We start from the raw sequence: 22,662 nt of genomic DNA, 5'->3' as shown, positions 1-22,662 counted from the left end.
GTGAGTGAGCCAGACTTGGGTCGTAGGGAATTGTCTCTCCTTGAAATCTGCTCCTTGCTTTGCTCAAATAACCCAAGCCCAAACATCACCGGATCCGAGGCCGGGAAGGATTGTTCCCCTTGGTTGGAGCAGCAGGAACCCAAGGATGATTTGCTTTTCTCCATTGCTGATGCTTCAGAAGGTGGCTGATGCTGCAAAAAGCATCTTGCTTCCTCATTCCCATTTCATCTTTCAAAGACCTTGAATATGGGGAGCACCTGAGCCCTCCTGCCCCCAGCCTTGTCGCACAGAAGAGCTTCATTTCCAAAAAAGAGGAAAACCGTGATGAAGGGAAACAATTGGTGGGGATGGAGGCGAGATTCCATGAGGATGTGAACCGCATGAGGTTCAACAAGGCCAAGTGCAAGGTCCTGCACCTGGGTCAGGGCAACCCCTGGTATCAATACAGGCTGGGGGATGAAGGGATTGAGAGCACCCTGCGGAGAAGGACTTGGGGGTACTGGGGGATGAAAAGCTGGACATGAGTTGGCAATGTGCGCTCGCAGCCCAGAAGGCCAACCGTATCCTGGGCTGCATCAAAAGAAGCATGGCCAGCAGGTCGAGGGAGGTGATTCTGCCCCTCTACTCTGCTCTGGTGAGACCCCACCTGGAGTACTGCATCCAACTCTGGGGTCCTTGGTACAGGAAAGACATGGACCTGTTGGAGCGGGTCCAGAGGAGGGCCACAAAAATGATCAGAGGGCTGTAACACCTCTCCTATGAGGACAGGCTGAGAGAGTTGGGGTTGTTCAGCCTGGAGAAGAGAAGGCTCCAGGGAGACCTTATTGCAGCCTTTCAGTACTTAAAGGGGTCTTAAAAGAAAGATGGGGACAGACTTTTTAGTAGGGCCTGTAGCGATAGGACAAGGGGTAATGGTTTTAAACTAAAAGAGGGGAGATTCAGACTGGATATAAGGAAGAAATGTTTTATGATGAGGGTGATGAAACACTGGAACAGGTTGCCCAGAAAGGTGGTAGGTGCCCCATCCCTGGAAACATTCAAGGCCAGGTTGGACGGGGCTCTGAACAACCTGATCTAGTTGAAGATGTCCCTGCTCATTGCAGGGGGTTTGGACTAGATGACCTATAAAGGTCCCTTCCAACCCAAACCATTCCATGATCCAGCATAAAATCCCCTCCATCCATCCGGAGTGACAGCCCCAGCGTTTTGGCTGGCAGCCAAGGTACATCCTCTGAATGCTGCTAAAAGCTGGCGTACAGATGCAAAAATGCTCTTTGCCAGCAAACTATAGGCATGTTTTAATAGGGATTAAGCACCCTCCACACCTGCCCTGCTCCTGACCTGCTACTGCCTCTTCCACCCCATCCCTCCTGACCTGTGGGATGGATTACTTCAGCGGGTTGACATCTCAACTTAAAGTTGGATGTGTCTTTTAGGATTACAGGGCTTTTCACAGCCCAAGTGCCCATTATGATTGCCTGGGTGCCTGGAAAGAAAAGATTTGCTTTCTGATAATGGTTTCTCTTCGGTTATTTGCAAAAGACAGTACGTGGCGGCTGGTGCTGGCACGCGAGCACGCAGTCGAAACATGGGATTGCAAAGTGTATGGATCAGCTGGTTGTTATAATGCTTTTTTTTAGGACATGAGCAGTGCTCTCGGCCTGCAGAGCTCTGCCTGTGCAGGAAGTTTTGCACCCTGGCTGCTGCTTCCATGGGATCAGGGCTCATCCCCCGGGATTGTGGAGGAGCTGGGCAAAATACACACATTGGTTGCCTGAGGATTGCTACCTGCTGCGTGCGTTGTAGGGGGGCACACGCGTGTGCACGATGTATGTGTGCAAGCTCACCTGGCAGGAGAACATCCTTCGTTCATGTCTTCTAGCATAATTCCTGCAGCTGTCATGTCCTACCCAGCCTGCCGGTGCGATGCCGTGTGCTCTTGGAGGAGAAACAGTACAGCTCCAAAGAGGACATCGTGGAGCACACGTGAAATCTGCATTTTTTGCTATTTCTTCAAATATTTTTATTTGGTGATGTTTCCTTTGGAAAGGTGAAAAATAACAAGGATAAGATGTAATGTGGGCTCTTGTTCCATTAGGTTTTAGTAGAAGCAGAGGAATGTGAAAACAGATTGTGTCTAACAAGTCACAGGTTGTAGTATCAGCCGATGGATAAATAGGTTATAAAACTCAGGCTGTTCTTGATTCAGGGGTTGGTGGTTGCAGGTTTTTTATGACCTGTTTCAGGTTTTATTTCTAAAATAAATAAGAGAGAGCAGAATAAATGAGAGAGCAGAGGAGGCTTTCTTAAAGTGATGAAGTGCTTGTACATCATCTCATGGAATCAAAAAGCATTTGGATTGGAGAAGACTTCAGGAGGTCTCTAGTCCAACCACTTGCCCAAAGCAGGGTCAGCATCAAGTTTGGATATTACCCCACTGCTGTAGTGGTCAGGCACATGTGGTCCTAACCATGAACCCCAATATAGGAAGGGGAGTGTGGTCAGAAGGGGAATTCAAAGGACAAATTCAGAAAACCCAGAGCTGGTCGCTACCAGGGAGTGTCAGGAGATGCCACAAAGTCAAAATATTCCTCTGCTTGTTGAACCTCTTTATTGACGCCCTGTGTTGGGTGACGGTGGCATATTGGCAGTGGCCCTGGCACAGCTGACACACTGGGATGTCCACATAGGGCGGCCGGTCTCTGTGTTGTTATGTTAAAGGAGAAGCCGCTGCCCGAGCACTCACACACCATTCAGGGAGTCGCACACACACCACCCAAGACTTTAACTGCTAGGACCTGAGTCCCTTCGCAGCGGGCAGCTCCACTGAGCTGACGGGTGCCCCTTTTCGACTCCTCGCTCACACACACACTCACTCTTGGGCACTTCCTCTCCCCTCTGGTTCGACCCTAGGTTTCCCGAAGCAGAGTCTCCAATATGATGTACGCCAGACGAATTTATTGGTACAGCGGTGAAAACAGCTCGAGCTGGGTGCCTCTGGAGAGGGACCCAGAACAAAGAAATCCCTGGGTAATTATACCCTTACAATCTAAATTCCCCTCCCCTCAGGAGACAGTTTGGACCAATAGTAGTATTTGGGTCTGGGGTCTTCCCATTCTTCATTGGGCCCTTTCATTGTCTCTAGGCGGGCCGATTCTTCTCTTATCTCTAAGATTGCAGCTTCTGCTAAGGTTGAAGCCTCCTTATCTTTCTGGTTTGCACCGGTTTCAGGGACCTTCCTTCATGTGGCCAAGTAAAAGTTCAGTGCATGGTTGGTGGATCTAGGTGAAAGTTCTTGTGGCCTAAGGCTTCAGCAAGCCTTCATACTAGTGCTAAAGTGACTACTACAACAGTCCTCCCTTTGTTTTTTTTTATCAAGCATTCCTGCTTGATAAAAAAAATATGTCAAAGGTCAGACAAAGGCCGCGAATTCTTTCAAGACGAACAATTAACCACCATGTTTGTATATATAATATGATTACAAGTAACACAATAAGGCTAAGCATAATGCTATTATCATGGGATGTAACATGTGGTTGGAGGGACAGTTGTCAATACTGGCATAGTAGTTTCACAAGTTACATTGACAAATACCATATTAACATTTATAACATACTGGGTCAATCGTTCATCTCCATCCAACAGGCTGGTCTTAGCTAGGATATAAGTCCCTGGTATGGCCAAATGTCTCCCAAAGAGAATTTCTGCTGGTGTTAGCCCTATGGGTCGTTGTAGGGCATTTTGCACATCCCATAGGGCTAAGTGCAATGCGTCCGGCCACTTCAAACCTGTGTTTGTAGATATTTTTGCTATCTTTTCCTTTAAGGTTCTGTTCCATCTTTCTACCTGTCCTGAGGATTGTGCGTGATAGGGAGTGTGCAAGTTCCTCTCTATACCTAGCGACTTATATAGTTGACCGATTGTATTTGCTGTAAAATGGGCACCCCTGTCTGATTCAATTGATTTGGGAGCTCCATATCTGGGTATAAATTCCTTCAATAATGCTTTCATTACTCCTCCTGTGTCTGTTTTTCTTGTGGGGAATGCTTCTACCCAACCTGACAATTGATCTACTATAACTAAGAAATGTTTGTATCCACTGGCAGATGGCATATCTGCGTAATCTATTTGAAATCATTGAAAAGGGAAACAGGCCCATGGTCATCCCCTAACTCTGAGCTCGACTTGATACTTGAAAACTTTTGGCAGGTTGGGCAGCTGCTGGTGATCCTCTTTGCAGCGGCATAAATTCCTGGTGCTGTCCATATTTTTTTGTACCTGGTTAGCCACTGCCTCTGCTCCTCCATGAGCTTTGTCATGAAAACCCACCTAGCCACGGTAATTAATTACTTCTTTGGCAAAATTGGTTTTCCTCCAATTGTCCATATTCCGCTGTCATTTTGTTCTGCTTCCCACTTTTCCCATTGTTTCTTTTCCTCTGCTGTAGAGTCCTTTTCATACACGGCTTTGGGGTCTCTTTAATTTGGCCATTTGTTCTGATTGTCCATTGAGATTGCAACCATACACTCCTTCAGAGGTTGCTGAGCTGCAGCTTTCACAGCTGCATCAGCTAAAGCATTTCCTTCACTAATTTCTGTAGTATCTTTGGTATGGGCTGGGCAATGTATCACAGCAATTTCTCTGGGTAGTTGGACCGATTCCAACAAATTACATATTTCCTCTCCATTGGATACCCTTTTTCCTGATGATGTGAAAAATCCTCGTTCTTTCCATAACATTCCTGTTGCATGACGTACCCCGAAGGCATACCGAGAGTCTGTGTAAGTATTGACTCGTTTTCCCTTTCCTAGATGAGCTGCGTGTGTCAACACTACCAGTTCTGCTCCTTGTGCGCTCAGCCTTGCTGGGAATGGTTCAGCTTCCATCACTTGTGGCTGATGCTGGCTGACGCCGCTGACGCGGCATCACGCCGTGGCTGATCATGGCGTATCCAGTCTGTTGTTGTCCGTGCAAGTAGTAGGATGAGCCGTCTACAAATAGAGCTAAATCTGGACTCTGCAAAGGAACATCAGTTAAAACTGTTCATGGTTTGCTAGAAGTAAGCATTACTCGTTCACACTGATGATGTTCCTCCCCTTCATCAGGCAATGGTAACAACATCGCAGGATTCAGGGTATTGCATCTTCGCAGAGTATCATTATCTGCCATTAGTAGAATTAGTTCATACCTATGTGCCCGTTGCAGTGACAGTGCTTGGGTCGCATATTGCTTCAATAGTATCTCTACTTCGTGTGGTACATAAACTGTCACTGGATGTCCTAAGATAAGTGGATGACTCTTCTCCAATATAGCTGCTGCTGCTGCTACCGATTTAATACAAGGACTTGTTGCAGCCACCTATTCTCCCAACTCTTTCTTTAGCACTTTCTATTTAATAATTGATGCTTTCCATTTGCTATTGGCACTAATTAGCTAAAAGGGAAGAATCATGCCCTCCTCCAGGGCTCCATGCTCTCTGGGGCTCCTCTTTTTTTTTTTTCTTGTCTATTTTTTTTTACTTTCTCCTTTTTAATATGCCACATGATTTTTGTTCAGGAGCTAATGTGTGATATTGATCTACATAATGAGCCTTTTTGACAGTCTGGGCACATTTGGGAATAATTCCTTGAGCAGATGAAATCCTTAGGCCAGAACTGCTTGTTCTTGGTAGTTTCCAGATGAAGCCACAATTGTTCAGAAGTGACAGATGAGAAATAGTTCAGGAGCTGGAAATTACATGAGCTGGGAACAGATTTTTTTTCTCCTTCCCTTCCGGATGCCATGTGACTCACTGCAAATTTGCTTGGTAATTTTATACTTGTCTCAAAACAGACTGTAAATACCAATTCCCAGTGAAGGAGAGGGTGAAGGATGAAGTCTTGGTGTCCTGCAAGGTGGTGGGAGCTCCTGTGTCTTCTCTCTCCCAACTGCAGGGAAGGAGGAGTATGAGTCTTAGCACAGGACACTGGTCCAGAGCTTAATTCATGTGCAAGCATGCCCAGTCCAGGTACAGGAGTTGATGGTTTCTTTTCTTTAAGGTGTGAGTGGCATTCAGCCATGGAGAAATAGGAGGGAGTAGAGGGGCTGGTCCAAGCTCCCTCTGCAGTGGCTGAATGGGGGACGGTGGGCATGCTGAGCCCCCTCCCCATCACTCACCCCAGCTTCTCTGGATAGGGAATGCAGAGCTTGGGGTGAACTCGGAGCCAGCACCTGACTGATGGCCAAAGAAAGGGTCTCAGCCCCCCAGAGTGGTCCTATCCCCCACAGCAATGACTCCCAGAGGTTTTAAGTCACATGGAAAATACTTAGTTTTGATGGCTCTTCTTGTCCTTCTTGCTGCTGTGGGTTCAGCCCATGTTTGCAAACCAAGCAGCTCCGGCTTGGGTCGCTACCTTGAGGAGAGACCTCCCAGGAAATCTCGCGATGCATGCTGAAGTGTAGGGCTTGAAGAGTGTCACCTGCAGGTGTTTGCAGCTGGAACAGTCCCTGCTGCCCACTCTGTGCCCCCAGGCACCCCAGGCGTGGACAGGGGAGAGGACTACGTGAGAGGGTGGTTTGGGTGGTGGCAGTCTCCTCCTCAGAGCAAACCGTGCCTGTCCTTATTCACATGACCAGATGTGTGGTCCTCATGGACTGGAAGCTCTTGTGTTGACCATGCAATGTGTGCTGTGGCTCCTTGCTCCAACCTGAGCTTTGGGAGTCTTGTAAACCTAAGACTTGTTTGAAGAAGCATCCATGGCCACTTTCATCTGGGCAAAGGTCTCCTGGTGCTGATTCCATCCCAGGAGACCGCAGGAGGACCTCTCCGTGCTTTTTGCTTGCCTGTGGAGTGTACCTTTCATTTCTGTCCCTCGTGATGGTGTGGTTTGTGGACCTGCCCTCTTCTGTGCCAGAGAAGGTGGTGTTTCAGTGACATGAAGGGGATGTCCTGTCTGTTGCTGGAAAACAGCATTGGCCAACTTTCAAAGGAGTGTGTTATCTGGGATGGATGCACTGGGTAGGTGCACATAGCGATCACAGGAGCATCCACCTGAACATCATTAGAGCTGCCCTTACTAGCAATGCTGCATTTGAGGTGTCATCAGCTTTTCTGAAGATGCACATCTTCAGATGATCTAGATGTCAGCTGTTGACGTCCTTATGTGTTCATTCCCTGGTTAAGGGACAACTGCAGGATTTGCTAAGGTTTTTAATTTACTATGGGTCAGAGAAGATTAAAGTGGTTTGAGTTCAGTCTCTTGCATCAGTTGAAGAGGTGTATGTGGGGTGGTGTATCTATTCTCATGTGTTGGCTTTGGAAAGGGGCTGGGGATGTAGAGGGATCTGGCTTTGTTTTGCAGCAGAACACTTAATTTCTTGATGATCTGCACCCTAAACAAGACTATCCTAATAGGGTTTGCAACGTAAGCCCCTGGATAATGGCTTCTTATTCTGCTAGCCATAATCTACATCTACATATTTAGGAGATGGCTGTGCTCCTGGAGCAGAAACCGGAGGGAGGGATAACCTGGTCTGTTGGGACGCTTGGGTAGCTGAATCAAGCCTCAAAGCCAATGACTTAATTTGTACATACGTCTGTTTGCATTTACACAGCCTTCTCTTTCTCCTCTGCTCTGTATTTTGACTTTAACCCGTAAGAAGGTGTTTAAAACCTACATAGAGAACATTTAGTGATTCAGGCTCCCATCTCTGAAGGTTTGTGTCTTGGCTGGGCTATCTGCTGGTTTCCCAGAGTCAGTCTGCATCCTGAGGATGCTTTATCTTAAAAGCATCATAAAGATGATAGAGCTCTTCTATAGAGCCGTTCTCCTGCAGAGCTCACGCTAGCTAGCTGGTGAGGTGGGCAAGGGTTTTATTCCCCTGGAAGCACTGGCCCCTCAGAGCTGGGAAAGGACCTCTTCATGTTGCTCCAGCCAGCAAAACCATGGATCCACGGTGCTTGGTGGTCTGGCAGAGCAAGACTGGGTTTGGGAGAAGAAGCACCCATGTCTGGTCAAGATGAATGTGGGCTTGTGCCTCCATGGAGGTGATACCTTTGCTGTGGCAGGGGCTCGGGGCTGTGCTGGCTCAGAGCTCAGCCGGAGGGATAGCATCATTTCTTTTGTGGTTGCCAGTCGACTGGTTGATGAAGAACATGGTTTGTTGTTTGTCAGGGTTTTTCCATTTTTTGCTCTTTCTAATCCATTTTTAACAAGGAGAAGTTTTGAAAATAGATTCTGGTGTGTTCTCTGTTTCACCTCCATGTGCAAACCTCCTCGCTGGACCATTTACAATTGCTCCGTTGATTCGGCATCATTTACTGCTGCCGTCCTAGAGAAACTTTTCAATTCTCATGCTCTTCTTCACACCCCTGTCCATCATCCCCAGCTTATCACCCTTATACAGCACAGCTAATGCCGTGGGCTTTTTAAATTAAGCTTTTGAATTTTGTTTTTCTCTTGTGCATGTGTCTGGAGGTTTTCAGTAGTTTGGGTTTTAAGAAGGAGGATAAGCAAAATGTCAGTTGTTGTCCTTAGATGTAGGAATATTACAGAAATGAGACTTTTGTGCACACATGGAAACTCTAAATGTGACCACCTAGGATTATTATAAAGGTTATTGGATGTACAGCAAAAGTATCCTGCCTGTGGTAACTGATAGGCTTTGGCTACTGTTTTTTAACCCTTTTATAATTACTGGGAAATCATTTCTTGCCTTTTTTTATTTTACTTTCTCAGGCCCCCTCCGTTCTCGGCATCTCTCCTGAAGGGATGGAGAACTCGTCGGTGGCATCGGCCTCCTCGGAGGCAGGGAGCAGCCGCTCTCAGGAGATTGAGGAGCTGGAGCGTTTCATTGACAGCTACGTCCTAGAGTACCAAGTCCAGGGGCTGCTGACGGATAAAACGGAGGGGGACGGCGAGAGTGAGAAGACGCAGTCCCATGTCTCGCAGGTGGGCGAAGGGCACAGTGTGGGGTGGGAGAGGGGCTGGGGTATGCCAGTGGCTTGTTGTCTGGGTTGGGAATGCAAGTCCAACTGAAGCAGCTTTTTGAGCGTTGGAGTGTAAAGCAGGACGTAATAAAAGACTGGATTTGGGGCAGCTTGCTTGCTCAGCCAGATATGAGGTCTCCATCCAGTTGGTAAAAGTCTCCTGCCAACTGGGTTTTGTTTTTCCATGGTCTCAAGGTGTGTGCCCTGAAGCTTTTTGACTTCTCCCAGGTTCCCATTTATAAATGAAGGACATTTCATTTGTAAATGAAGGGTGTCTCTCTCCAACCCAAACAGCATGCTGCTTCACCAGGCTGGAAAAATCCTGGAGGGACTGGGAAGAGCTGCAGGGGCTGCAGCAGGGGGATGCTCAGTAGTGAGATGTGCTCCTGTCGTATGCACAGGGGTGTCCATGAAACAACCAAGATGAAAAGGTCAATCAAAAGCCCCAAATGCTCCCCAAAAGTGTGGGTTTTGTGGGCATTTTAATATGTGTAATAACCTGTTTGCTTGCTTCATGGTTGTTATGTCAGAGAAGAAAATTGCTGTATTTCAGAGGATGGTTTGCTTACCCAGCAAACAGAGAGACGGTTTTAGTAGGGATGTGGTTTGGTGTTGTCATTAGGAATGATGTAGTCCTAGTTAGGTTTATTCCTAAAATGGACATTTTAGGTCCAACACAAGGAGAAATGAAACCTCCTGAACTGTGGTTATTTTTCAGAGGGAAATCATTTGTATTCTGGTACCACAGTGTGCCAGGTGGATGCTGAAGATGTGAACTGTTGAGGGGATAAGTAGCCTGTGGTGCAGGGAGCAGTGAGCTCCGGTCTGTGCCCTTGGGCTTGTAAGGCTGCCATGATCCTCTGTTTGTGATAGGTGCTTTCCTACCCTACAGGGCTCCTGGTAGGATAAAATACTTAGGTTAGAGACCACTTACATACTGGTTATGAGAACGCAATAAGAATAATAAGACTGAAGGGTCATAAGGGTAAGGATATGGCCATCATTAGATAGCCGAGATCTGTTTGAGCTGCTGGAGGCATCTGCTGGTGTGATTTGGGTCTTTGTCTCTTTATATGAGGTGCGAGGAAGACTGATCCTGAGCAGAGATCCCCGGACAACTTCGCATTAAGCCTTAACGTTAGCTTAACGGCTAACGAGACTGTGTGGCAAAGCCAAGCTGGGGGTATGATGATGGGGAGAAGGGCAGAGTCCAGACTGGGTTTGTCCAGGACCACAACCTCCTCCAGCATACAGAGAAGTTTTGTTGCAGGTCGTTTTGTCTCTCATTTCACGCTCAAGTCTATTAATTGCTTACAAATGAGGCCCTGCCTCCCTAGGGCTTTGTTTTGCCTTTAAATTGGGAGGAGCGGTTGGGGTAGCGAGGCCAAGGCGCTCTCCTGCCAGCTGCTGGCGGTGCCCACTTCTCCTGTCCCCTACCCCGTGCACCCCATGTGCTGGTGGTGGGGATCACAAAAGCCAATGTCCCCAAGTCCAGCAGAGAGGAGCTTGCTTTCCACCCCAGAAGTGGGCCCATGTGAACTTCATGAAGTTCAACAAGGCCAAGTGCAACAAGGTCCTGCACCTGGGTTGGGACAATCCTCAATATCAGCACAGAATGGGGGATGGATGGGTTGAGAGCAGCCCTGCAAAAAAGGACTTGGGGACACCGGTGGGTGACAAATTGGACATGAGCTGGCAATGTGTGCTTGCAGCCCAGAAAGCCAAGCATATCCTGGGTTGCATCACAAGAAGTGTGGCCAGCAGGTCAAGGGAGGGGATTCTTCTCCTCTACTCCCAGAGATCCCACCTGCAGTACTGCGTCCAGCTCTGGGGTCCCCCCATTCAAGAAAGACATGGACCTGTTGGGGCAGGTCCAGAGGAGGCCATGGAAATGGTCAGAAGGCTGGAACATCTCCTCTGAGGACAGGCTGAGAGAGTTGGGTTTCAGCCTGGAGAAGAGAAGGCTGTGGGGAGACCTTATTGCAGCCTGTCAGTATTAAAAGGGGGATTATAAGAAAGACTGAGAGAGACTTTTTACCAAGGCCTGGAGTGACAGGGCAAGGGACAGTGGTTTTAAACTGAAAAAGAGTAGATTTAGATTGGACATAAGGAAGAAATTTTTTACAATGAGGATTTTACACTGGAACAGGTTACCCAGAGAAGTTGTGGATGCTCCATCCCTGAAAACATTCAAGGTCAGATTGGACAGGGCTCTGAGCAACCTGATCTAGTTGAAGGTGTCCCTGCCCATGGCAGAGGGGTTGGAACTAGATGATCTTTGAAGGTCCCTTCCAACCCAAACCATTCTGTGATTCTATATATGAAGGATCCCATCCTTATCTGATATCAGCAGTGTTTATCTGATTTATCTGAGCTATGCAGGTTTGCTGGAGCTGAGGATCTGATCCAGAGCTTTGGACCCTTTATATATTAGCTCTGTGTAAAGAAATTACCAATCAAAGGAACCTTTTTAAGAAAAGATTTTGCTGAAGAGGTCTTTTACAATTTGAGGATCAAAGCTGTTAGACGTGGGAGAAAATAAATTTAAAAACCAAGTGATCCAAAGTACTTTATAGTGCATTTTTTTAACCTGAGGCTGGAAAATGGCTGGTTTTGAAGTTTGGAGGGGCTTCAGGTCAAACAGGCAAGTGCTGCTTTATTTAATGTGTCAAGTTTAGATATACTATTGAATTAGAAATAAATTAATAGTCAAAGTTTTATAACTACTTTCAGCCTGTCCACACCTCTGCCCATCTTCAGAACAAAAGCTGCTAATTCTCGTGGCAGCCGATGTACAATTTTTGCATTAAGATCCTTGGTTGCCACAACCAAATCCATCTTCCAGTTGTGGAAATGGGATTTTAACTTCCGTCTGTTGCCTACCCTGAAAAATAGGAGCTGCTGGGGTTATGCTGCATTTAGCAGCTGCAGGTAAAAACTGCATTTATGACAATGCTAGGGATGCTGCCTTTAAAGATGGTCAGATTTTATTTTAAAAGAAAAATGAATAATAATGAAAGATCTGAACACTGAACCCTTTAATTAGACCCGTTTTAGTGGCATCTCAAATTAAGCAGCTAAATGTGGTTGCACCCCAGACCATTGGTGTCTATGTGGAATTAGGATTTCTATGTGAAACTCCAGCAAAATGCAGTATTTCATATTTTTAGGGCTGTAATGGGACAAGAAGTGAGGATGGGCTTTTACATAGGTCACCTGCTTTTATTGAGCCATGTCTTAAGGGATGTGTTAGGAAGGAATTATCTGTTGTGTCCCAAAGATATTCATTTTCCCACCTTGTACCCCAGATTTGTATAAGAAATAACCAGGAATTTTTATTTCTGGTTTCCTCTTCCTGATCACTTCTTATCAAAGCAAGCAATAAGCACTCACATATCCTGCAGCTTGCTGGAGTAACACTGGTGGAAGCCAGCCTGATTGAAGGTGACGTGTTCCCTCTTAATGAGAGCTGGAGGAAAAAGGATGGGTTTATGGTGAAGGCACTGGACTGAGACCAAGAAAATTGTTTTTAACTGCAAGGTTCTGCCGGCAACTTAATCTTTAACTTTGGGCAAGTTATTTAATCTCTCTGCGGTTCTTTTCCTTGTGGCTGTAATAATGTTTTCCCTGCCTGAGAGAGGGTAAATCCACTCACCCGTGTGTGTGAGATGCTCGGATGATACCACATCCCCAGATAAGTGTTCTCCATGCTGGGGGAAGGAAGGAAAGGTATGTTGTACACTCCTCCATCCTCCACGCCACTCGCAGGGGAGCTGAATCCATCTCCAGTCTAGAGAATCCCAGAATGTGGGCATTTCCATCATGGGGGTGTCTCCAGCCTTGCTCCCACCAGAAAAAAAAGAGGAAAGTCAGAGGGAAAATGCAATTTTCTTTCGGCTGTGGACATAATAATGGGTGAGCTGTACCTTGAGAGAACTTTCCAGGCATGTGGTTGCACTCAAAATTGTTAAAGGAGATATGCATAGGTCTAGCAGAAGGCTCTCAAGCATGATAGCATCATGAGCTTCTCCAGGTAGGTCAGCAGAGGTGGCAGGAGAGCAATGGGCATCTCGTTAAAGAGCTCATTAAAGGCGAGTCTGATGTTTCCCATCTGGTTGAGCTAGTGTGGGCTCTCCGGTGGGGGCAGAGCTGTGCAGGGATGGTGAGCAGTTCTGGTGGTGGCTCTTCCTCTTATTTGTGGGCCCATCTGTACTTGTCAAGAAGCACTCAGGTAGTTGCTGTTTGTACGGAATTGAATTTTCATTTTTCTTGGCACATCAGCCTTGGTGATGGCATCCAAGCAGTGAGTGCCCCTGGAGCAGCCAAGTGCTTCCAGAATGAAAGACCTCAGAAATGGGACTGGTCACCAAGGTTCAGTCTCAGCTTCAGGGTGACAGCAAAATGACTTTAGGATTAAGCAGTATCTTTTATGTTTGTTTGCTTGATTGTTTTGGGTTTTGGTTTTTGGTTTTTTTGTGTGTGTATTTTGGTTTTTTTGTATGATGCAACCCTTCATTTCTTTGCGGGGGGGAAAAACCCCAAATGACCCCAAATTGAATTATTTTGGTGGAGGCACCTTGCTGTCAAACCTTGGGGGAAACAGCAGGTCATATTCCAGAGCTGCTCCCCTCTGCCATGGGATGTGCTGTCCTGCTGACCTCCCCCTATGGCCAGGAAGTCCCCTGATGCCCATGTCCTTCACCATGGGGCGAAGCTGGTGTGACAGCAGGGCTGCCGTGCAGGATGCACATCACAGCTGCAGCATACGGCAATGGCCAAACCTGCAGCTTTGAGCTCTGTTTTCTGGTTTGTTTAAAATAAAAACACAGGTTTTTGGCAGCTCAGGACTCATATCTGTCCCTGAAGCGAACAGAATTGGGAAAAGCAGAAAATTCCCAACTTTCCATGGAAGACTCCATGGAAAAGAGTAATCAAGTCAAGCTGTCCTGGTGTGTACCACGCGCCTGAGATACCAAACACCGTTGGAGTCTGCCAGGAAATACTGGGGATGGTTTTTATTGCAAAGCATCATTTCGAGTGCCTTCCTGCAATTGTTCCTGCATCTTCCCTCTGCTCACTGTCGGCGGGTGGAGCGTTTCCAAGCCAAAGCCTTTGGGATCATCCTCAAAAAGGGGGGGGCCGCACACGTACAGTGATGCCCGAGGCCGGATGGCATTTGCTGTGTGCTGTGGACTGACATAGCAGTTTTCCCCAGCACGGCTATTATTTTACACAATCCCTTTTTTTATCCCTTTTATAGTGGACGGCGGATTGTAGTGAGCAGCTTGATGGCAGCTGTTCCCCATCCCGAGGGAAGGGCTCGTCGTCTCACGACCACAATCAGGTAGGGGTTGTGTTTAGCTCTTCCTCACCAAACCTTTGCTTTTGTTCTTGTATTGCTTCATCTGGCAGCGCAGAGCCTGCCCGTGCTGCCAGCTTTGTGTCTCCTGTGGAAGGGGAGACGTGTCCCTCTGCTCGGCATCCGAAAGCTTGCTCCCACCAAAAGCATGGGAGATGGGCAACATCCTGATGTGCGGATGGATGCTTTGACCAGGAGCTTATTGCTCTGTGACAGAGGGGAAAAAATATGGAGGGTCCCATTTATTCCTGAAGAGCTTCTTATTGCCACCTGTGCAAGGGATCTATTTGGAGCATCAAAGCTGACTTGGAAGTATGAGATGTAGGGATGAGGGGGTCTTTGTGTAGCTGTGCTTCTTGGTTATGTGCTGCAGCACAAGGATGGTGTTGCAGGGAAGAGGATTAAATAGCTGAGAGGGTGAACTGGGAGAAGAAGCAAAATTGCATGTGCTGAGAGCCTGTGTTGGGTTTGCAATGACAGAAGCCAGGTGCGAGTTGGTTTTGGTGATTGTACGTGGTGTGAACATCAGTGAAGAGTATTTACGAAGCGCTGCTGGCATTGCTGGAGGTGGCTTTCCCTCCTCCATGTGAGCACTGGCGTGGGAGAGGGTTGGGTAGGGTGGAGGCATGGGTTTGACCATTGTCACATGGCTGAGGAGCTGCTGTGCCACCATGAGACCATCAACCCTGTAAGAGCAGTGTTAACCCGAGGAGATATGAGACTGAGCCAGCTGCAGGAAAGGGTGAAGCGACATTTGCAGTTGCTGTGGCTGATGGACATCCCACCTAGAGAAGGGCCTTCAGGCTCGTGGTTTTGGTGCTCTTGCCCTTCTTGATGTCCTCTCGGCTTCAGTCCCATGTGTGGGATCCGTGGGAAGAACCTTGCAGGGCGGTACAAGAGGATGTGCTGGTCTAAGCAGTGCGTATTGCAGCTCCCACATCCCATTTTGGGCACAGCTTCTTCCCATGCAGAGCCGTGCTGGAAGCTGCTGGGCTACGGGATGGGGGCTTACATGTCCCCTTCCTGCCATGTGCCTGGATGCAAGGATGCTGGGAGCATCTATACAAACACCTGCACAAGACAAAGACAAGATCTTGTTGTGTAGGAAGGTGCGTGCTGTACGGAGATGTTGCTTCAGATGAGCCTCTGAAGGTGCCAGATGGAATTGTGGATTTAATTTATTAAAGCTTTGATCTGCTCTGAAATATTTGGAAGCAAAACCTCGTCCGGGCTCCCTCACAGTGTCGCAGCTGGCTGCTTGAAATTCAGCTGGGAGGCTGGCTGTTTCCATCGAGCCTCCTTGGGTTGCTCGCAGCATTAGCAGGACCGGCTGTCTTCCCTGGGGAAGAAGGTCCCTGGCTCTTCACCCAGGGCTCAGCTGATGTGCCAGTCTCTGGTGGGTACCACAGGAGGATGCAGGAGTCACACACGAGTGATGCTTTCCTGACTCCAATCAACACAGCCCTGACATCTTCCATCTACCTTGTGCCATGCTCTCTTTGGTTTCAACTTGTGGTTTTTTTATTGGTTTGGTTTGGTTTGGTTTTTTTTCTGGCATTAAACCTATTTGATCTCCTCCAGCACGGAGCTTGTTTTCTATATACAAATAACATTCACTGATGCCCAAGCTGATTTCCCTGCGTTTGGGTGCTCTCCCAGCCTGCAGCGGAGCTAATAATTATCTCTCTCCATGTTGGGCTTCCTTTAACAGCAAGTAACAAATTTTCCTTGGCACCAAAGAGGAGCTGCAAGCTATTGTTCTTCTGTCCAGGCAAGCGTTTCTCTTGCTGTTACGAGTGAAATGCTGCTGGTGAGGACTAGCTTCAGTTTATTACCATTTCTGGCTGTTGATTTTTCACTAGTAGCTTTAAACGTAAAAAAAAAAATAAATCATTAATAAGGTGTTTGTCTTGAATGTAAATTATCAATCACTCTTCAAACCTGCTAAGGAAAAAGCTGGCTAATTATTTCCCAAGGAATTTTAAGGGTTTTTTGTTGCATTTTTTTATGGATTTTGAGGGGTTTGGTTGGAAAATCAAATTCCTGTTTTTCCTATTTTATTTCCAGCTGAGATTTTTGCATTGCTGGTTGTGCAATATGCACCAGTCTTAGTTGAAAAATACTTGGATGTGAGATTTCTGCTGGCTTCAGGTACTGTGAAAATGTGGGTTATGTATTGGTGACCATGATATGCCTCACACAGTTCTAACCTGGTGGTCAGAAAGGACATTTATATGGAAATCTAGGTTAGTCCTGGAAATATATTCAGCATCTGGTTCCTTTTCTGTGAAGGCAGAGTAGTCCAGGGCCACATTTTCCAAGTAAATGGCTTCCTAAAGGTTATAGGGTAGCCTAGAGTGAAGCTCACTTTCTCATGCCTGAAAATCCCCCTCTGCATCCCTAAGTACCTGATGCTTTTGAAATTCTTGTCTCTAGGATCCAGCAAGGTTAAAAATAAAAGATAGATTTTTTTGTGTGTATAGGTGTATTATGTATTTATATAGACATTTATATATAATATGTGTGTATATAAGCATCCACAGGATGTTGTATAAATGTGGGGCTGAGAGCAATTCCTGGATAATCTGCAATTTAAGGGTAATAATAAGGTGTCTTGATGCAACCTGCAGTCCAGGATATTCCTAAATTGCTGCTTTTCCAATGTTATTGGGTATCTCTGGGAAAGACCACCTCATACTTGCCCCGCTCTTGCATTCATTGGTGAGACATCTGCTTAGCAGCTGTGAGAGACTATATGGGGGTCAGTGCCCATAGGCTGGCGCTTGTGCATCCCGTACAAAGCAGTGGCTTAAAAATGGAGAAAATTCCCCCTGGAAACCTTTTATTCTGGTCTTTACAGTTCTCTGGGCAGGTGGCTGCAAGAAGGTGGTCTGCTCATGGAGGATCTCATGAGATACATTTCATGAACTCCTGGTGCACTGAGAAAATCCTGGCCTCACAATTACATTCAGCTCATCTATAATTTTCCTTGTTTCCTACTGTGAACACTTTCGTTTGCTGCATGGCATTGCTGTGCTCTGCTAAGCCCTGCTGCATTTGGGCGATACCCCCAGAAGGTCTGCCAGCACCGTGTGAGCCTCTGGGGTGAAGACCACTCCATCGATGTATGCAAGATACTATCTGAGCACCGTATTGCCTCTATAAATGAGGAAAGTTTAGATAATGGAATAATTTTAAATCTTTTTATGTTTGGATTTTTTTTTTCTAAAAAACCCAGTGGGAAGATTTTATATAATACTTCATTTGCATTCCCCTTGTGAGGCTGTTGCAAGTAGGAAGCTCTTTGATATATTTCTGAGAGCAATTCATTAAGTAAAAGACTTCTGGTATGGTATGTATTTAGAGAGCCAGCGGAGTTCTTGGTACATGAAAGGCCTGGCAGCAGCTCCATCCCAGGCTCCCCTTATGTAAAGGGCATTAACAAAAACCAGAGCAACTCTGCAGGTTTGTCCCATTTCTCCAGGTGGTGGGAGAGGGAGAGCTGAACATCCTCCTTCCTGGCCAAGTCCATCCCTTCCCCCATGGTGGATGGCTGTCACCCATCGTCACCAAGCAAAAGCCTGTGTTGTTGGCAGTAAATGGGACTGCAATTTCTTTTACTGCTTATTTGCATGTGTGTCCATGTCCCACCAGGTGCAGCAGGGTCTTGTTGCATGATTGGGGACCGTGGAAGCTTCTCCAGTTGATGGTCATGTTGCCTATCTACTGAGCAGTGAAGGAGCAGGCAGGGTGTGTGGATCACATCTGGATTATCCTACACCCTGCTGGTAGCACCCTTCTGCTGTCCTCCCTGAGGAGCTGGTGGTGGAGGAGATGACTTGGTTTGCCTTCCCATTGAGCCAGTAGAAACAGCAGCACGCCTGTGGCAGGCAGAGGTGGTGGGTTTCCACTCTTGGGCGTTCATTGGAGATGATTAGCTGGCCATTGGTTGGAGATGATTAGCTGGCCAGGGTCAAGAGCATCCCAAGGGCTGCGCTATCAAGTTAACAGCATAAGATGTTGAGTGTCCTCCGCTGTTCGGTAGCGTAGAGATGTAGAGGGCTTTGCAGGGATTGTGTGCCATTGTCACCGAGCCTGGCATGTCCTGCAAAAGGATGTCTGAACCCAAGCCCAAGCCCTGCTGATAAGGAAAGCATGAGAAGTTCCCACAAAATCAAATGTAATATCACGTGATACTTTATTTCCGATGTCTCCATGACTCAAAGAAGCACAGTGCTGTGCTAGTGCCAAAACGTTTCCAGGCAGGAGATGCTTCGCATCGTGTGAGCTCAGACTGTAGGCAGAGGACATCTGACCTGCCTGCATCTGGGGAGGTGCAGCTGGGGGAAGTGTCTTTGACTGCTGTGCGTGGGGTGGGAGCAGAGCAGATCCACTTAAACCTTTCAGGTCCCTCTTTCATGTGTCTCATCTGAGCCTCAAAACCCCCTCCGATGATGAGCCCTTGGCTTCCAACCATATGAAGTCATGGCTGGAAAAGCTGCTACATTGCAAAAGCAAAGGCAATAGTAGGGATGGGGCGATGTGTGAAGGTTGTCTCTTGGGAAACAGCAGATTTCAATGCACAGTGGAACTTAATTTTGTAGAAAGTGGAAAAACCAAAGTATCAGTGCAGATTTCTCTTGCAATTTCAGATTTTTTTTTTGCATCAGTGCTGCTTGACCACCTGGGGTCAAACACCAGGAAATCCTCCCTGACGGATGCTGCAGAGGCAGGTGGCAAGGGATCACAGTCTCAGGCAGTGGCCACATCACTAGGTCCAGAGCTGGACTGAGGCTCCTGCGACCAGCACTGCCGTCATGTAAACTTCTCAAGTCGGTGGTGAAGTTGTCCACTTGCCGGCTTAAATCCACTGACATCAGCAGGCAGCGTGTAATGCCCCAAATCCTTGGCTAACCAGATCAGTGCTGGAGAGTGGGTGGGCACTGCTTGCGAAGAGGCTGGCAGGATCTCCTGACCGAAGATGTAATTCATTCGCCTGTGTTGGTAGACAGCCTGTGTCTGGCTTTAGTTGCCCATCCTTGGGTCCAGATCTGAAGCACAGTGATTTTCTTGCTCAGCAAAACATGAGGGATGATTCTGGGGGCAGTTTGGGGTTCTCCATCTCACCGACCCGCTTGTATCATAGCCCAGGGCCAGTTTGTACACTGAATTTGGTTGAAGTTGGCCACCATGCTGAAGACCTGTTGGGACAAGTGGGTACTGGCAGACGCTGCAGTCGCTGTTGTGTTGTTTCCAAAAGAAAAAGAGAAAGCAAAAGACAAGGAGTTACTTTGAGGCTTTGCCAGTGAATACAGGTTGGTGTAGCCCTGCCTGACGGAGGAAGAAATTAAATCTTTAAGTGGGGTGACCTGCCCATGATCAAAGAGCAGCTCTGAGAAAACCAGTCACTTAATGGTTTTCTGCCTGTAATTGCTGGGTGACACTCCCTCCATGTAGTGAATGCAGCCCCGTTCAATTACGGTCTGAGAGCACTGCTGAGAAATAAATCAAGTCCTTTAGCTAATATATAGGTTTAACTTTCTCTGGGACTTCTGTTCAGGATACACCTTGTGAAGCAGCACCGCCCCTTGTGAAGCAGACACCTGTTTGAGTGTCTGAAGATCTGGGAGTGAAATGCTTCACTGCTTTGCTGCCTGATTTAGGAGAACTGTTGCTGCTTACAAAGGATGGAGGAAGGTGTCTTCTAGGCCTGGTGTCACTAGTGACTCACATGGGAGGATGTTTCATCGCCCCCAGTTTCCATTTGTGTAGAGCGGACAGGAGGATGCCTGTCTGCCCATTGAAGGGAGAGCTTCCCGCACTTTTGTTTTATGAAACTTGCTGTAGCTGAGTTACCTTTGAGACCTCCATTCTTCTTCCAGATTTGGTTGAATAGGTCGACAAATGCCAAAGCTCTTGGCAGGGAAGGGATGACATGAGCCACAAGGCTTGGGCAGGGGCTTGCTGCTGGGTTTCCATGGCACATCTGAAGTTCTCGGTGCCATTCTGGGTGCTTTCAGTGCCCCTTCTCATCCTCATCCATGCACATAAATGAGCTAGCTAATACATCCTTGGCTAACACATCTCTTCTGATGTCCAGAGGGAACACAACCACACAGGCTGGGCCCTTTCATGGGGAGTCCAGAAAGATCTTGTAGGCTTAACCTCCTACTTCCAAGCCCATCAGGTCCTTTGGTCCCATATTGTGGCACAGGTATAGGTAAAACCTTAATTTTCCTGGTAGAAGAGTTCCAAGCGATACTTGGTGTCCCTTCTGCTGTGCCTTTACCAAAGCAGTGAGCAGGTACCATACCAGATTGGAGAGGGCTGGGGAAGGTGGAAATGGACCTGGGGAGGGAAGGAGCAGAACCAAAGTGGTTGTTTTTTCTGCATGATATATTTTATAAGGGTAAGTAAGTTTTCTGTTTTTCTTATAGCTTTATGCAATACATTGCGAAGAAGGAAGCTGGAAATTTGTCCCTACTAAAATGTTTAGAGTAATCTTATATTTTTTTGTAAAAGGTGCTTTTAAAATTATTAAAATAATTGTTTTCATATAAATCATTATTTTTCCATAGGAAAATTGGAATGGTTGTTCTAGAATAGGTCTAGAAGAGCAAGGAGATTTTGCATTAAATACTTGGAGTCCGGTGTCAAAATTCTGCATAACTGCAAGATCTAGCTGCACATATGAAAACCTCTGCTGTGGAAAAATCTCAAAAAGGACCTTTTACATGATAGCTGTCTTCTCTTCTGACCAGGATTAAGACTCAAAGTTTGGGAGTCATTTGAAGGACACCCCACAGCTTGGTCTAGGTTGCTCTTTGTAGGTGCCGTGGTAGAACAGTTGTTAATGCTGGGTGGTATCTCAGAGGCTTTTGTGTCCTGGTATCTCAGAGGCTTTTGTGTCCTGAGGAGTCCTCTAGCTTTTTGTTGTCTTTCCTTTTCCTCTGTCCCATCTTAGGCTGTGAATGCTGTACATTGAATATAGAGATTTTTACATACAATTGACCATGAATCACATGAAGAATCCACTGATGTCTTCAGGCCACTTAAAGCTAGTGGCATTGCCATGCTTGGTCTACACCTCTACCAACACAGCCCACTTCACCCATACTTATTGTCACTGAGAGCAACCACATAGGTGGTCACCGCATTTCCGTTTATTGCCTGTGCATTGGGGAAAGTTATCTCCTTTTTCTGCAAATGGGATTTTCAAACTTGCACTGAAGCAGCAGAAAGTATTAACTCTTGAGCTGGCAAAGGGAGCGGGATTAATTAGTTCATGTTTCAAAGAGCTAGCTGCAAAGGTGAAAATTGCAGTGTAAGTGAAACATTATTATTGCTAATTAAAATGCAAATGTTAGATTTGACAGCTAGTTTCCGAAAGAGGGTGGCTGGCAGTGTTAATGTGCACAAGCTTCACTGTTCCCAAGAGGGTGCAGAGCTTGGCCAGAAGGATTGGCGTGGATGAGAGCAGCTGCTGGGAATCAGTCTCTGGAGGGGGTGACGTTTCCCTCCAAGCCCCAAAGTATGGCTCAGAGATCCCATCTCCTGCTGGTAAGTGTAGACCATGAATGGTAGGTGGAGGAGCCCAAATAAGAGCTGGGAACAAGAGTTCAAGGGTTGTTTGGGGTGTTGGGAGAGACTAGGAGAATCTTGGTCTTTTGAGGGCACGGCAGAGAGTAACGGGGCCAGATGATGGGGGATTGGGTTGGCAGGAGGCAAGGGCATGGGATGGAGACCTTTGTGCCATTACAACTGTTTCTTCAGCTTTTGTCAGAGCTGCAGACAAATCTGTTCCTGCAACATGCTGAATTAATTTAGCAAGAGCACTGTGTGGGAGACATGTAGGTGGCCATGCTGCAGGATGGAGGGTGAGCAGTGCCATGTCTCATCACCGCCATGGAGCCTTGGCTTTCTGCTGAAGTCCAGCTTCCTGTATGGGTTTGGGATGGGGTTTTTATGGTTTTTGCAATGATGCTGGTGGAGGGTTTTTGTTCCTCGGTTGTTTTTTAAGGAACGATCATTACCTGCATACTCTCGCCTGCTTCTCCAGCATCACCCATGAGGCTGGTGTGAGCTTCCCTGCTCCCGCAGAAAGGAGGTCTGAAGAGAGGGTTCATTTTAGCATGAAAGGGCTTTATTAGAGGACACAAAGCCACCAGAAATATCTGGGAGAGTTTCTGGTGGACCTATTTCTGTTCTGGAGATTTGAATCCCCGACAGCGAGGTAGGAGTAAAAAGTTGTTCATCTTTGGCAATTAGTCAGAAATTTAGGTAAAATATTGAGCTTGGCTGTGCTGGTGAGTTTGAACATGGGGTGTATTTAGGC

At 47.0% G+C, this 22,662-nt stretch overlaps 1 protein-coding gene across 3 annotated transcripts in view; it reads left to right on the top strand.

Annotated features, from left to right (window-relative positions):
* CTIF (cap binding complex dependent translation initiation factor) overlaps positions 1-22,662 on the top strand; it is a 150,590-nt gene that overhangs the window by 12,116 nt on the left and 115,812 nt on the right. For all 3 annotated transcript variants that reach the window (XM_072859615.1, XM_072859614.1, XM_072859616.1), the window contains exons 2-3: positions 8,718-8,930; positions 14,229-14,312. In XM_072859615.1, the coding sequence (XP_072715716.1) occupies positions 8,718-8,930; positions 14,229-14,312 (297 nt within the window). The remainder of the gene's footprint in view (positions 1-8,717; positions 8,931-14,228; positions 14,313-22,662) is intronic.

The sequence above is a fragment of the Ciconia boyciana genome, chromosome 4, assembly GCF_034638445.1.
Source record: "Ciconia boyciana chromosome 4, ASM3463844v1, whole genome shotgun sequence".
NCBI lineage: Eukaryota > Metazoa > Chordata > Aves > Ciconiiformes > Ciconiidae > Ciconia > Ciconia boyciana.
This window is presented reverse-complemented; position numbering and strand designations above follow the sequence as displayed.